This window comes from Callorhinchus milii, unplaced genomic scaffold (genome assembly GCF_018977255.1).
Source record: "Callorhinchus milii isolate IMCB2004 unplaced genomic scaffold, IMCB_Cmil_1.0 Scaffold1, whole genome shotgun sequence".
Lineage (NCBI taxonomy): Eukaryota > Metazoa > Chordata > Chondrichthyes > Chimaeriformes > Callorhinchidae > Callorhinchus > Callorhinchus milii.
Window position 1 is genome coordinate 68,484,052 of NW_024704742.1, and position 15,653 is coordinate 68,499,704.

The window sequence follows — 15,653 nt, forward strand, 5'->3', positions numbered from 1 at the left end:
TGGGGGCGGTGTGTGTTGGGGGCGGTGTGTGTTGTGGGCGGTGTGTTGTGGGCGGTGTGTTGGGGGCGGTGTGTGTTGGGGGCGGTGTGTGTTGTGGGCGGTGTGTTGGGGGGCGGTGTGTGGGCGGTGTGTGTGGGGGCGGGGCTGTGTGTGGGGGGGCGGGGCTGTGTGTGGGGGGCGGGGCTATGTGTGGGGGGCGGGGCTATGTGGGGGGGGGGGGGCGGGGCTGTGTGTGTGGGGGCGGGGCTGTGTGTGGGGGGCGGGGCTGTGTGTGTGTGGGGGGCGGGGCTGTGTGTGGGGGCGGGGCTGTGTGTGGGGCGGGCTGTGTGTGTGGGGGCGGGGTGTGTGGGGGGCGATGTGTGTGGGGGGCGGGGCTGTGTGGGGGGCGGGGCTGTGTGGGGGGGGCGGGGCTGTGTGTGTGGTGGGCGGGGCTATGTGGAGGGCGGGGCTATGCGTGGGGGGCGGGGCTGTATGTGGGGGCGGGGCTATGTGTGGGGGCGGGGCTATGTGTGGGGGCGGGGCTATGTGGGGGGGCGGGGAGGGGTCGCCGTATCTCGCGTTCACTGTGTTGTTGGCGAGACAGTGAGACCGGACCTGCGGAGAGTGTGGGATCCGCCCCTGTGTGTGTGTGTGTGAATCAGACAGACAGACAGACAGACAGGCGGAGGCTGGAGAGGATTGAGGTGAATCATTCGTCCACTCGGATGTGACAAGAGCGCCCTTTATTTTCCAGATTTGTAAGTTTTATTCAGTTAAATCCTATTTCAACGTGTGATGGTTTGAATGTTTCCACCCGAACGGGTTTAAAATGGCTGAACCTGACAGAGCTGCAGATATGTAGGATCAGATAAAACATGAGCGACGCTCGGATTTCCTGCTATTTTAAGAGGAGTTGCCCAGAGTTAGAGAGAATTTCTTTGCAATCGGCTGCCCCCCTCCCCCCCCTCTCCCCTCCCCCCCCCTCTCCCCCCCCCCCCCCCCCTCTCCCCTCCCCCCCTCTCCCCTTCCCCCCCTCTCCCCACAAATGCGATCTCGCAGATTGCATCTATTGCAACGACGTGTCATAGTTATACTTAAATTTCTAACCAAAACACCCGCGATCTGCGCACGAATGCTGTATACGCCATTTTCTGGAGAGAAAGTAATATCTGTAGATCATACAACATGACTTCCTGGTGTGCAGTGACAGACGGACATCCCGCAGTCAGACATCACAGCAATTTGAGTGCATGAATTGTGATTCTCTGAGTCAAGGCGTCATCGTAATACTTCCCAATTCAGCGCTGTATTGTAGGAGATGCCGTCATTATGATGAGGCTCTCTGTGCTGTTCAGTTGGGTGTTCATGAACCTAATTCCCAGCCAACACTCCTCCGGGTACTGCTGCTTCACTTGATGTGTGCATTCGAATACAGTCACTAAACATGAATGTTATGGTTGGGAACAAGGATCAGCTGCAGGGATAATGTCATTGGATCATTACACTGGGAGAAACTCTGTTCTCTTTTCAAATAGTGCCATTGGCTCTTTGCCAGTCACCTCCCCACATATGTCAGCTTGCCTGGTCAGTGAGGTGTGGGCCTCCAGGCAGATGTCTGACAGAATGCATTACCTGGAGTCCGAGTTCGTGAACACACATTAGTACATTCAGGGCCTGGAGTCCACCTTCATTGGTTTGCAGAGAGGTCAGCAGTTGCTGCTTGAACTGCACCCCTCCAACTGGTGGAACCATCGCTCAATGGGAAGGGACATGTGCAGAAAGGAAGATGGTGGCTATGCTCACTCGCATTACTTGCTGAGCTGTGTTGAATGTAGACCAACTATCTGGTGACTATCCTCCTGGTGGGAGGGTTAAGTGGGGGTCTCCTTGGAGCTGAACTGGCTCCAAGATGACATGTTTGACAATGCAGTGGTAGAATCGAGTTAGTTCAGTTCCTGAGTACTACAGTATTCCTGATGACAACACCGCCAGTCTGGTCATTGGCAGGACTTGGAAGGACAGACCAGTTGCTGGGGGCAGGGAATCCTCCCACTCAGTTCCTGGTAACTCAGTAAACCAAAGCCCTAGCTGGGCAAGGAGCGGGAAAGCTTGCCAAACAATGCTATCAATGGCAAGCTATGCGGTTTTAGCTGGTTAGACTCCAGCACGGTCGAAGAAGAGGGTCTTGAAATGGGTCTTGAAGGTGGCAAGGGAGCCGGCGAGGTGGAGGGACTTCGGAACACTCTGGGGTCTCCAAGCCTTGGCTCTTGCCAACCTGTGCTGATAGCATCACCATCCATGGTTGCACACTCCACGTTGCTAAGCCAGTCTGGAACCTTGGGGTCTTGTTTGACCCTCAACTATCCTTTCTACTGCACATCTGCGCCAGGACCTGCTCTGCCTTCCCCACCTCCGCAAAGTCGCCCGGATCTGCCACTGTCTCACACCGCAGGCCGTGGAAACTATCATACACACATTCATTACACTGAGGCTTGACTATGCAAACTCATTGCTTGATGGCCTTCCAAACTCCTCCCTCCACAGGCTGCAGATCATCCAGAACTCTGCAGCCCGTGTCCTCTCCCGCACGATCCTGATCCTCACCTTCAAAGCACTCCATGGCCTTGCTCCCCTCTATCTCTGTGACCTCCTAACCCCAGAGTGTGGAGGCAGAGAGGCTGAAAGCCCGGCCTTTGATGGTAGGGTGGGTCGGGTAGGAGACATGGAGCATACCGGAGCCCGCTGAAAGGAGGGAGTGGGCAGGTTGGTAGGGAGTCAGCAGGTCAGAGAGGTAGGAGGAGGCAAGGCCATGGGTGGCCTTCAAGGTGAGGATGAGGATCTTGAACTCAATCCTCTGGGCGATGGGGAGCCAGTGGAGTCGGGTGAGGGTTTCGGCAGCCTGAGGGGTGAGGCAGTGGCGGAGTCTGGCAATGTTGCGGAGGTGGTGGTAGGCAGTGCCGGACATGGCGCGTATTTGGGGGAGAAAGGTCAGTTCAGGGTCAAACAAGACACCCAGGTTCCTGACTGGCTTAGTGAGGTTGAGTGTGCAGCCGTGGAGGCTGATGCTGCCAGTGCCCAAGGTGCGAAGGCGCTGGCACGAGCCAATCAGGAGGACTCGTTCTTGCTGACGTTGAGTTGGAGAAAATTGGCCCTCGTCCAGATTGTCCTGCACTAGGCTCCGCGACCCTAATTTGTTGTTGTTGTTGTTGTATTCCATTCCAACAATCTATCTCTGGGATTTCTATGTATAGATAGGATGCCGCGAAAATCTCAGTTTGATTTGGATACTCTTAGCATGGTGATGGATTTCTGCATGTGTCAGACATAGGGTAGGGTCTAAGTTAAAACCCACACTGAGCAGTAATTTAAAACCACTGTGTTGTTAAAGTCTGCATATTTTTTCTTCATTTGAATTGATCACAGATGTTTGTGTACAACTCCTGTAGCGTAGAGCATCTGCTGATTTAACGTCCTACTTTCAGCAGAGAATTTCCCTAAACAGAGTGCATGCCCTGCAGCTTTTCTCAGCTCCTAGCACAACGTTTGCTTATACAGTGAAATCATGTGAAGTCATGTGCCAACCTCACTCAGTTGGTAGCACTCTTGGCTTTGAGTCAGAACACTGTGGGCTTGAGCCCTATGCCCAGAGTTTTCAATTCACAAGTGTCAGACTGATACTTCAATGCAGTGCTAGAGGTGCTGTTCTTCTGATTAGACATAAAACCAACATCCTGCCCACCTGTTCATAGAATTACATACAACATTATATGACGGGCCATTTAGCCCAACTTGTCCCTGCCATGTTTATACTCCAAACAAGGCCTAATCTAATGCCCCTCCTAATCTCTCCGATATCCCTTCTGATGTTTGCATCAAGTTTACTCTTAAATAAGTTGATGGAATGTGGACATTGAAGATCCCATGGCACTATTCAAAAAGGGAAGGGAGTTTCACACATTTTCCTGGTCAACTACCCCCCCAGATAATATAGGTCATTGGCTGCTTGTGGGACCTTCATATGAAGAACTCTGGAAATAAAATGCAAGCACTGTAAAGTCAATTGACACATTCAAGAGAGATAGATAGACACTTGATAAGTAAGGATAATGAGGAACGGCGGGAAAATGGAATTAATGAATTGTCATAGAATGTTTTTGGAGTATGACATGTACCCAAACTAAACTGGGAGTTCCACATATGTCAGACACCTACAAGTGGAAATATCCTTGTGTCTGGAATGGAATGCATGTACGAATTTGTGTTTTATTGCTCTAATCACTAGATGAATAGTCAAAGTCCAAAGAGTCGGTCAACCATCAAGGTTGAAGAGAATAGAGAGAAACAAGAACAGCCATTTAGTTGATGGTGTAATGGTGTACACCCCCCACCGGCACATGCCTCTGTGCTCCTGGTTGAACCTCCTCTTGCTAGGGTGCGGCTCCACAAGGCTGGCTGCTCTTTGGTACCCCACCTAAATGGCCAGTGTTTATTGCTACTTAAAGGGCATCATAACCAAGCCAGCAAACCAAAGCTCTAACAGGTAGGGTAGTCTTAGCTGGATAACCAGCGGGGAAGCTTGCCAGACGGTGCTCTCAATGGCAAGCTATGCGGTTTTACCTGGTTAGACTCCAGTGGTACCCCAACACACACTCGGGTCCCCAAGCCTTGGCTCTTGTCAACCTGTGCCAAATTAGATAACCAGGATTCGTTTCTTCAGGGAGAGAGTGCGCATTCCATTCCAACAATCTATCTCTGGAACTAGGTGGGATGCATGGAAATCTCAGTTTGATTTGGATTCTCTTAAGCATGATGTGGGTTTCTGCATGTGTCAGACACCCGGCTGAAAAAGAAGGTCCCCTGTGGAGTCCTGTACCTTAGTGGTGAGAGCACTCAACAACAACAACAACAAAACTACCATTCACGTCGGGAGTACGTCCCAAAGCGCTGGACAGACAGAGTTTGGGATCCAAGCTGGGGGTCGGGTTTGGGGTGGGTGGAGGGCAGGAGGGGAAGCAGGGTGATCAAAAGCACAGTCGAAGAGGAGAGTCTTGAGATGGGTCCTGAAGGAGGCAAGTGAGGGGGAGAGATGGAGGGACTGCAGGATGGAGTTTCAGAGGGTGGGGGCAGAGTGCCAATGCTGGGGCAGGCGAGGTGGGGGAAGTAAAGCTGGCTGGAGCCCTCTGAGTGGAGGGAGTGGACAAGGTGGTAGGGGTTTAGGAGATCGCAGAGGTAGGAGGGAACAAGACTGTGGAGGGCTCTGAAGGTGAGAACCAGGGTCTGGAACTGTATCCTCTATGTGATGGGAAGCCAGTGGAATCGGGCGAGGATGGGGTTAATAGGGTCGAGGAGCCTGGTGCAGGAGAGGACACAGGCTGCAGAGTTCTGGATGATCTGCAGCCTATGGAGGGAGGAATTGGGGAGGCCGACAAGCAGGGAGTTTGCATACTCAATGCAATGAAAGCATGAATGAGGGTTTTGGTGGCCTGCGGTGTGAGACAGTGGTGGAGCCGGACGATGTTGCGGAGATGGGGGAAAGCAGAGCGGGTCATGGCACAGATGTGGGGTAGAAAGGATAGTTGAGAGTCAAACAAGATGCCATGGTTCTGGGCTGACTTAGTGAGGTGGAGTGTGCATCCATGGTGGTGATGCTGTCAGCGCCTGAGCCAATCAGGAAAGACTCGGTCTTACTGAAGAAAGTTCACTCTCATCGAGGACTTGATGTCTGACAGACACTCTGTCAGGACAGCAGTGGTCCTGGAGTCAAGGGTGGAGGCAGAGAGGTAGAGTTGGGTGTCATCTGCATACATGTGGAAGTTGACCCCATGTCTGGGGATGATGTCACCAAGAGGGAGCATATAGATATTGAAGAGGAGGGGACCAAAGACAGAGGCCTGAGGAACGCCGCACGAGACGGTGCGGGGGCTGGAGGAGAAACTGGAGATGAAGTGGAAGGGATGTGAGAGGTAGGATCTGAACCAGTCAAGAACAGAGCCGTGAAGGTTGAGGTGAGAGGAGAGGCGGTGGATGAGGTTAGAGTGGTCAACAGTGCGAAGGCAGCAGAGAGTTCAAGGAGGACAAGGAGGCAGAGTTTTTGAGATGTCTCGAAAATGTGATAAAGCACTATATCAAATGCAAGGATTAATATTATTGTTATTATTATGTACACAACCAGTCGAGGGACAAAGTAGGAGCCTTGGCTGGTTTCCCCTTTCTTTACCCTGGGAAGATCAAGGCCAATTTAACCTCTGCATGCAGTCCTGGCTAAGAACAGCAAACTCAGTATAGACTGTGATTCGTGAATGGTGATGCTGTCAGCCCCTGAGGTGTGGAGGCGCTGACTAGAGCCAATCATGAAAGCCTTGGTCTTGTTGATGTTCACTCGCCTCACAAGCAGGAGGACCTGGGTTCGATTCCCGGGCAGGGTGAAATGTTGGGCAACTTTCCTTACTCCACATGCCTCTGTTTATCTAGCAGTAAGTAGGCACCCAGTTGTTAGTTGATTGGCGGATCACTTTTCCGAAGGTAATAATCCCTTCAAGTAAACAAATAAATGAATAATAATTTGGTCACTCAGTGTTTTGTCACTCAGTGTTCACCCCTGCTGTGCGCAATTGGCTGCTGGTTCAAACAGTCAATTCACGTTACAGTACATTCTGTGAAGCGTTTTTGAGTCATTTCAAAGCCATGATAAAGCACTATATCAAATGCAAGGATTAATATTATTATTATTACAATTATTACTATGTACACAAAGAGTAGAGGGACCAGAAGTAGGAGCCTTGGCAGGTTTCCCCTCCTTAACCCTGGGAAGATCAGGGCCAATTTAGCCTCTACATGCAGTCCTAACTAAGAACAACAAACTCAGTATAGACTGATTCAGCAACTCTGGGTCTGTAAACTGCAGCTCCATCCACTACCCCATCGCTTTCTCTTGAAAGTGCTCCGGGATGCTACCCCACGTGAAGGGCACTATATAAGTGCAAGTTGTTGTTGTTGAAATCAGCCCTTCGTATTTCTACAACCTCCTCACATACCAATTTGGCCTCCCCTTTGCTCGGCCAACACATCCATCGCTCTATCCATTCCACCATCGACAGATGGACTTTCAGCCACTTGGCGCCCACTCTCTAGAACTCCATTCCTTGGTCTCTCCGAATTGTTCCTTCCCTGCCCTCTTTCAAGGTAAAATGTTCCTTGTATCCCCTTGTTCCAGTCATCTTTTTCCTCCTTACCCCCAGCTCTGGTGCTCAGACAATGCTTTGGGACGTCATCTTGACATGAAGGGTGCTGTATAAGTGTAAATTATATTGTATTGTGATCTTGTAATCTTCTTGTTGTGAAGTGGATCAGTCTTATTGGAACATTGTGTATTTTGTAGGCAGTTTGTTGCAAGCTCCACCATTGATAGCCAGCCCGGTGAGTCTAGTTGCCTTCTTTGTTTGGAGTTTCATGCCTGACTTCACCCGCCCTGTTTTTATGACTCAGTCCAGGAATGGAGAAACCTCCTCCTTCAGTGGCCAGGAGCTGCAATGGCTCTGCAGCTTGTACAAGAGTACGTGGGCTCAGTACATGTTCAGCCTCGTCTGTCTCTCCCAACTATAAATATAAATGCAATTTTTTGTTGTTAACATTTTGCTTTGTGTGTGCAAAAGAATGTCCAACCTGTGAAGTTGATGGTAATCGTTTTCTTTTGTGTTTCAGGCTTGAAAAGGTCTAATCATGACGTATGTGAGTGACAAGCTATATAAGTACATCAGGAATCGTCAGCCAGACTTCTTAAAGATTAATGCAGTGGAACTATTGCCACATCTTCCATGCCTCACGCAGATGGATTTGGTAATTCCATTTCTTTCTTTGCAGGTTATGTGGAATAATGGAATACAAAAAAGCACATGACATAAATGTATCATGCCCATTTCCATAAAGAATGTTAAAGAATGCTAGAGAACAGAAACAGGTCATCCACTCAGCGCAGCTGTTTTTGGGGAGCGATCTTTTAAAGAGACGTAGTCCAGTAGTGTAGTGGTTAGCGCGATCGCCTCGCAAGCGAGAGGGTCCGGGTTCGATTCCTGGCTGAGGTGAAACCATAAGCAAATTTCCTTAGTCCACAAGCCTCTGCTTATCTAGCAGTACGTAGGAACCCGATTGTTTGATTGGTGGATCGCTTTCCGGGGCTAATAATCCCTCAAAAAATAAAATCCCTCACTCAATCCACGACTGTTTTCCACAAAATACAATCCTTTTACAATATATTCTGTAAGTCACTGAGACGGCGCTATATCAAATGTAAGGATTATTATTATTCTCCTACTCATTCTACCCACTTTAAAGCGCCTATCTCAGAATCCCATAGAAGAAAATCTCACTGAGGAGAGCAGAAATTTGAGCTATTTGAAAAGAAGGGATTTTCTCCCGGTGTGCTGGCCAACAATTCCCCAGTTAGAAAAAAAATTGGCCATCCATTCATTTCATGGCTGTTTGTGAGACATTAGTGTGTGCAAATTGGCTGCCTCATTTGCCTGCAAATGCACTTTACAGAAATCTCTGTGAAGTGTTTTAAAACGTTTTGACTTGATAAGGCGTTATATCAAATTAAAGGATATTATTTTAGTAAAATTGGCATCAAGAAGAGGTTCCAACAACAGTAAATTGCATGTATAGAGTGCCTTTCACATCAGGAGGATGTCCCAAGGCGCTAGATGGTGAAGAGTTTGCACTCAAGCTGGAGGATGATGTGGAGGGTAAGGGAGGGTCAAAGAGGAAGGTTTTGAGATGGGCCTTTTAAATTAGTGGCAGATATAGTTCTGCATTTTGCACATTTATAATAATAATCCTTATGTTTGTTACGCATTTCGCGAAAAGAGTGAGTTCACAATAAAGTGTATTTTGTGAGTGAACGAGGCAGCCAATTTGCACAAAACAACATCCTTCAACCGTACAAACCTCGCCACTCCCTTGGCTAAGTGAGCAGCCTACTTTCTATTCACCCAGTCATTGGCCGGCCGGCTTTCACAAATGCAGTCCCCATTATCTGGTACTCCATCCCGGAATCCCACCCACTCGTTTTTGATCACACTTTCGGTCATCTCTCTTTTCCCATCCTTTTGGCTCTCAACCCCAGCCTGGGTGCCAAGCCAGCAGTGTGAAGTGTAAAAGGTATATATTGTATAAATATAAATAATTTTGTGTTTGCATTAAACGTCAAGTAAAGAGTGCTGGCTTTGCTTGATCATTTACTGGATACATTTGTACCTAGGAAACAACAAACGCATGTGCCAGAAATGACGGCAACGAGAGGGCTGTACCTCATTTATTGGACTGTTGTAAACGCCGCAAAGGCTGGGAAATGCAATTGATACAGGCGCTGGAGAAAAAGGAGTACACTGATCTCGCGAGTGATCTGAAGCAGGAATTTCAGTCTCTGACCAGCGGAGGCAAGTACTAGCGTTGACGTTGACTGATTTCATTTATTTTATAATTTTTTTTACACAACTTTATTTGTCTGTCTGTCCGTCCGTCTGTCTATCTATATCGACTTCCTACCTACCTACCAACCAACCCGGGTTTAGTCGATTGGTGGATCACTTTCCAGGTGTAAAAAAACTCTTCAAATAAATAAGAAAATTTTGGTCACTCAATCCACGATTGTTTATGGGACACTGCTTTGGCAATTGGCTGCTGCATTTCGCTCACGATATATAGTCATTTCCCATTACAATATACTCTGTGAAGTGCTTTGAGACATCTTAATGATGTGATAAGGCGCGATATCAAATTCAAGAATTTTTATATTATTAACCAACCAATCAATCAATTATATGTTTTGGTCAACCAAGTGTCCGACATACAAGGAAACACGTCAGTATACTTAATAGTATCCAAACTTAGAAACATAGATACTTTCTGTACAGAGAGGACCAGGTATGATATTTGTTAGGTTAGGGTATCAAGGGATAGATGTTTGTTAGGTAAGGATATTAAAGGATAGGGGCAAGGGCGGGTATTGGAATTGAGGTGAAGGTCAGCCAGCGGTGATTCAGGCAGAATCTATATTAGTTTTCAAAAGGGAACTCGTTAGATATCTAAAGGGAAATCAACATGTTGGGAGATGGAGGGAAAGGGCAGGTAAATGGGACTGAAAGGATTGCTCTTTAAAAGAGCCAGTACAGATACAATGGACCGAATGGCCTTATTCTGTGCTGTGAGTTTCTATTGGCTTTATCTTGGGCACCAGAGTGTGATTGTAAAAAAGAATGGTACTTCATTAGTATTTCAGTCGATGTTTTTTCATTCGAAATTGGGAGTAGCTGACAAAAAAGGTACTCACTTACTCACTCAGTCATTCATCTTGAGTGCCGTAGAATTGTGGTTAAAGCACTTGCCTCTCAAGTGAACCTGTGTTCGATTCCCGGGCAGGGCAAAACCTTAGGCAAGTATCCTTGCTACACATGATTCTGTTTACCTAGCGGTAAATAGGAATCTGGTTGTTGGTCAGTCACTCAATCCACGACTGTTTGTGAGACACATTGGCTGCTGCAGTTCGCCCATAAATTACAGTCAATTCATTTTACAGTATATTCTGTGAAGCGTTTTGAGACATCTCAATGACACAATAAGGCGCAACGTAAAATGCAAGGGTTATGATTATTATATTATAGAAATTACAAAACTTCTTCATTCGCTGTGTTTATTTGACTGAATGAGCAGCACAGACTAAAGCATTAGAATTCTGCTGTTAAGAAATGATTGTGAAATGAATTAATTTTCTTCTCTTTTTTCAGGTTCTGGAATAACGGGTTCACAGTGGCCCCCCAGTGGTTCCCCTAAGGCTAACCCTTCAGCCCCGGCCACCTCGGCCCATCACAGCCCCTTCCCTTCTCCACCTCCCACCTCCTCCCCGGCCAACGCACCTCATTCATCTGCCTCGGCTCTTCCTTCCCCAAAGGCATCTGTGCCTGATTTCCCCTCCAACCCAGTCGAGGTTGATCTCTCCATGTCACCAACCAATCCTCGATCTTCCTCTCCCACCTCCACACTTAGACCCTCCTCTCCCACCTCCACACCTAACTCCTTCTCCCCAGCACCTGTCCCTTCCTCCATCCCTCGCTCCTCCTCCTCATGCCCCTCACCCATTGCACCCTGTCAGGGTTCAGCCTACGCTAGCGATCTCCAGGCTTCGGAGGGCTCTTCAGCTCCTGCTCTGAAGGTTTCAACTGCAGAATCGGCTGAGCCTAGCGAGGTTAGCCCCAGCTCAGATCAGCTAAAAATACCAATTCAAGAAATGGGAGATATGAAGAGCAAACCATCACTTTCCAGAACAGACAGAGAGACTCAGAAACAGCCCATACAGGTAGTGTTACAATTCTTAAATAAGACTGCGCTCCTTTAACTTGCCGAGTTTTGGAGAATAGTCCTATGGGATTCAGGCTTGTCCGTTTTTTAAGCTTGTGCATTGCTGTTTGTATGGATCTGTATCCAGCCAGACCTCTGTGGCTGTGGCAGAGAATTCCACACTTCCACTACTCTCTGTGTGAAAAGATTCATCCTAATCTCCATTCTGGACCTCCCAGTTATGATTTTAAAACTATGCCCTCTAGACCACTGAAGATATTTTATTTCCCTATCTATCCTATCTAACCCTCGCATCATCTTACATATCTCTAACATATCCTCTCTCAGCCTTCCGAGCTCCAAAGAAAAAGTCCCAGTCTATCTAACCTTACCCTAACTGATTGACAAATTATTATTATAAGGGAATATTCAGTGGAGTTCTGTAGATTAGTGGTGAGAGCACTCGCCTCGCAAGCGAGAGACCTGGGTTCCATTCAAGGCAGGGCGAAATGTTGGGCAAGTTTCCTTACTCCACATGCCTCTGTTTACCTAGCAGTAAGTTAATCGATGACTCACCCAGAGTTGAGTGCTCTAACCGCTATCTACAGTTCTCCAATACTATTAACATGAAATATCAACATTAAAATGAGGATCCCGTCTATGCCTGTTCAGGTGGACATTAAAAGATCTCGTGGCACTTCTCAAAAAGAGTGAATCCCCTCTACATTGCCTCAGCGTGTTTACATTTTTACTTTGTGAAAATCACTAAAAAAAATTACAACTTGTTATGGGCACAAGCGCCAACTCAGCCTCAAGGACATGCCACCTATCTACCCCCTTCCCCCCTCCTCCCAGAGGGTAGGCATTGTTAATGGTTCTTAAACAAATTAATCTGTGGTTTACTGTGTTGTGGAGCTGCCAACTTGGCTTAATTAGTAGTGTTATTGCCTCCGAGTCAGAAGGTTGTGGGATGAAGCCCCACATTAGGACTTTGAGCTCACAATTCAGACTGATACTCCGATGAAATGCTGAGGATTAACAACAACTTGCATTTATGTAGCACCCCTCATGCAGAGTAGTTCCCCAGAGCACTTTACAGTGGTGGAGCACAACCCCGAGCCAGGGGGATGGGGGGGTGACCATAAGCACGGTCGAAGAGGAAGGTCTTCAGATGTGATCTGAAGATGGGAAAGGGGAAGGCAAGGCAGAGGGATTGAGGGAGAGCGTTCTGAGTAGCTGAGAGTGTGGCCACTGATGGTGGAACGGAGGGCATGAGGGACAGGTAGGAGGCCGGAGCCAGTCAAGTGGAGGCCATGGGTAGTAGATTGGGGAGTACGTAGGTCAGAGAGGTGGGGAGGTGCCAGGGTGAGAAGGGATTTGAAGATGAGTGTGAGGAGCAGTGGAGATGCTGTGACATGTTAAACCAAGGTCCTACCTGCTTATTCAGTTTAACTTACTATTTAATAAGAGATGGGAGCTTCTGACTAACCATCCTCCAGGCAAAATGGTCATTCACTTCAATGGTTGTTTGTGGGACCTTGCTGAGGGCAAATTAGTGACTGAATCTATCTACAAACACACAGTCAGTGCTCTCAACAGCACTTACCTGTGAAACACTTAGAAAACGTTTAACATATGGGTGCTAATAAATAAATAAATCTTACATTTAACATAGCACCTTTCATGCGAGGAGGATGCCTCAAGCTGCTTCAGGATATCAAGTGTAATGACTGGTACTTTGTAGGCAAACACGACAGCCAATTTGCACATTGCACATCCATGAAGTGAATGACCAACTTTATTGGGAGGTTGTTGGTCAGGACATCGAGACCAACTCCCTTCTCTTTTAATGTCTATCTGAACAGACAAAGGGGGAACCTCGATTCAGCATCCCACGTTAATATCAAATGCAAATATTATTTATGTTATTTATGGTTGGATGATTCCTTTGCTAATAGATCCAGCTCTAAACTGACCGTTTTATGTTTTCAAAATAAAAGAACATAATTATTTTCAACGAGCAGGACCCTGACAGTCGTCCTTCCCAGAACCCAAGGATACGAGCCACTGAGACAGAGGAAAACCTGGCGCCTGTGAAGCAGCAAGTTGCAGCAACCCTGGTAGCATCTTCTGAGCAAAGCACAGTCTCAAGCACAGTGCTAGTAAATTGTCATGTGTCTTCAGGTGCAATCTCAGAGCAGTCGGATGAGAACAGTTTTGATGAGAGCATTCAGAAACCAGGGGTGTTGCTGGATATTACTGATCAGCCAGATAACTGGGCTCCATCCACTGTGCTACCCTGTTCAATCAGGTTGAGCGAATTGATGATAAGTTCAAGTACTTTTCAAGCTTCAGGAAGTGATGGCACTGCAGAGGTCTGTTCCAACGCTGACACCTGTACCAGTGGAGCCAGTCCTGCAGACAGCGATGGCAGTGAAAATTCACTCAAGGAACAGAAACTCCAGGCTTTGCAAGGCTACCAGAACAATAATCTGGAACACAGCTTCCATGATGTGCACCAACCATTGCTTATACAGGAAAACTTTGATGCAGAGAAGAAACTACACAAGATGGGTGAAGGTCCAGTCACTGATGGGGAAGGTGTAAAGATTAAGTCAGGTTCTGAGTTTGAGTCTGAACTGCTGTCTGTTCAGAGGAGCACAACTGAAGCTGCACAAGGTATCTCTGGACTGATCGGTACCCAGCCTGATCCTGAGATCAGTGATGGCAAGGGAGCCATTTCCACACACAGCACTATGTCACTTGTTTCTACTGACCGTGGCTCAGAAGGAGTAGGTCAAATGATACAAGCTTCTGTCAGGGAGTCAGATGCACCAGTAATGCAGGTCTCCTGGAATGGAAATCCACAGGGTGTTTTAGACCAAGGACTGATCGCAAACAGGCGAGTTGCTTCAGAAAACACCTTCAATCACACCCCAGCCACCCAGCACGATGGCAAGGCATGCACTATTGCTCCCAGCAACATTTCTTATGATCTCAGTGGATCCAGCAGTGTGTCCCATGATGGAAACAGTCACATAGCAGGCATTTCCAAGAGTGGTGCGCTTCTCTCTAACAGAAATGATGGGAGTAAGGTTCACCAAGTAGGACAAAAGGGAGATGAGTCATGCGATGCTGACATCAGAGTTCACACTGGCCACATACACGAAGGAGCCTTTCGTAACAACGAGGCAGGTAGCGACCACAGATTTGCAGCAACACACTCGGTTGATCTGAACACAAGCAATTCTGGAGGAGGCTATGTTAACTCCTTGTCCGACGTACCCCAGCCAATCATCAACACATCTGGGCAGAATTCTGCTGTGCTCCCTTCAGCCTCGCAAGAATGGTTAACTGGCAAGCAGCCGGTAGAGTCCGATGAGGAACTACCTTGCTCAAATTCCATGATGCGTTCAGTGACCATTGTTGCCCTGGTGGCAGTCGTCATCGGGTGTCTGTGGAAATATTGTCGCAAGTAGTGACTCGCGAGATTCAAGTCATGTTTCCACCTTGCCTTAGTCTGTTGAACCATATTGTCTTAAGATCTACCGAATTGTGGATCATTCTTAAGGTCAGTCATAATTTAAAGTTCACCCACAAAACACACAGTCACCGGACTTTACAGTATATCTTGTGAAATGCTTTGAGACGTTCTTCCGACGTGAAAGGCAGGCACTACCATCAAATGTAAGAATTGTCATTATTGTTGGGAGCTGAGGCTTTTTTAAAGAATTATGGAAAACAGGATAAGAATTTAAGACAAAAACAGAAGTCGCTGGGAACACTCAACATGACCCATCGTCAGAACTCATGAAGGGTCGAGTTCTGACAAAGGGTCGTGGACACGAAACGTTGACTCACTTTCCTTTCTCCAGATGCTGCCTAACTTGCTGAGTGCTCCCAACGACTTCTGTTTTTGTTTCAGATTTCCAACATCTGCAGTATTTTGTGTTTTGAAGAATTTAAGAGTTTCCCACAATTCTGCACAATCTTTAATTTTAAGACAAATGATCTCAAGGAGTAAGACAAGTTGAATTTGGGGCTTTTTTTCTTTAGAAATCATGAATGTTGACAGTTTAAACAGTAGTGATTTAGATTTTGCAATAGTTATTATAAAGCTTTGGTGAATGATTTAATACTGTTGGAAAAAAAACTCTGAAATATGCAATAGAGCATTAGAGTCATTCTGTGCTAACTTATGATTTTTTTGCAAATCTATCAGTGGGTTATTTGTGTATCAGTTTGGCACAGTGGTAGCACTGTCACCTCTGAGCCAGAAAATTGTGTTCAAGCCTCATGTCACGACTTGGAATCGCATAGTTTAAGATGACACTTCAATGCAG

At 47.2% G+C, this 15,653-nt stretch overlaps 1 protein-coding gene across 2 annotated transcripts; it reads left to right on the forward strand.

The window, feature by feature from the left end:
- The first annotated feature begins 523 nt into the window (after positions 1-523).
- mavs (mitochondrial antiviral signaling protein) lies at positions 524-14,934 on the forward strand. 2 transcript variants are annotated; one of them, XM_042338150.1, is made up of 5 exons: positions 524-737; positions 7,681-7,815; positions 9,236-9,413; positions 10,761-11,329; positions 13,311-14,934. In XM_042338150.1, the coding sequence occupies exons 2-5, from the start codon at positions 7,699-7,701 to the stop codon at positions 14,787-14,789; spliced, it is 2,343 nt and encodes a 780-aa protein (XP_042194084.1). In that variant the 5' UTR covers positions 524-737; positions 7,681-7,698; the 3' UTR covers positions 14,790-14,934. The 2 variants fall into 2 exon arrangements, with proteins under 2 accessions (XP_042194084.1, XP_042194123.1); XM_042338189.1 differs by having other exon boundaries at positions 13,335-14,934.
- Positions 14,935-15,653: the final 719 nt, after the last annotated feature.

Bases quoted from the DNA above. Each gene is read 5' to 3' on its own strand.
- mavs (XM_042338150.1), top strand. From the start codon at position 7,699: ATGACGTATGTGAGTGACAAGCTATATAAGTACATCAGGAATCGTCAG. The intron at 9,414-10,760 runs GCAAGTACTAGC...CTCTTTTTTCAG, and splicing joins TCAGTCTCTGACCAGCGGAG to GTTCTGGAATAACGGGTTCA. The intron at 11,330-13,310 runs GTAGTGTTACAA...TCAAAATAAAAG, and splicing joins CTCAGAAACAGCCCATACAG to AACATAATTATTTTCAACGA.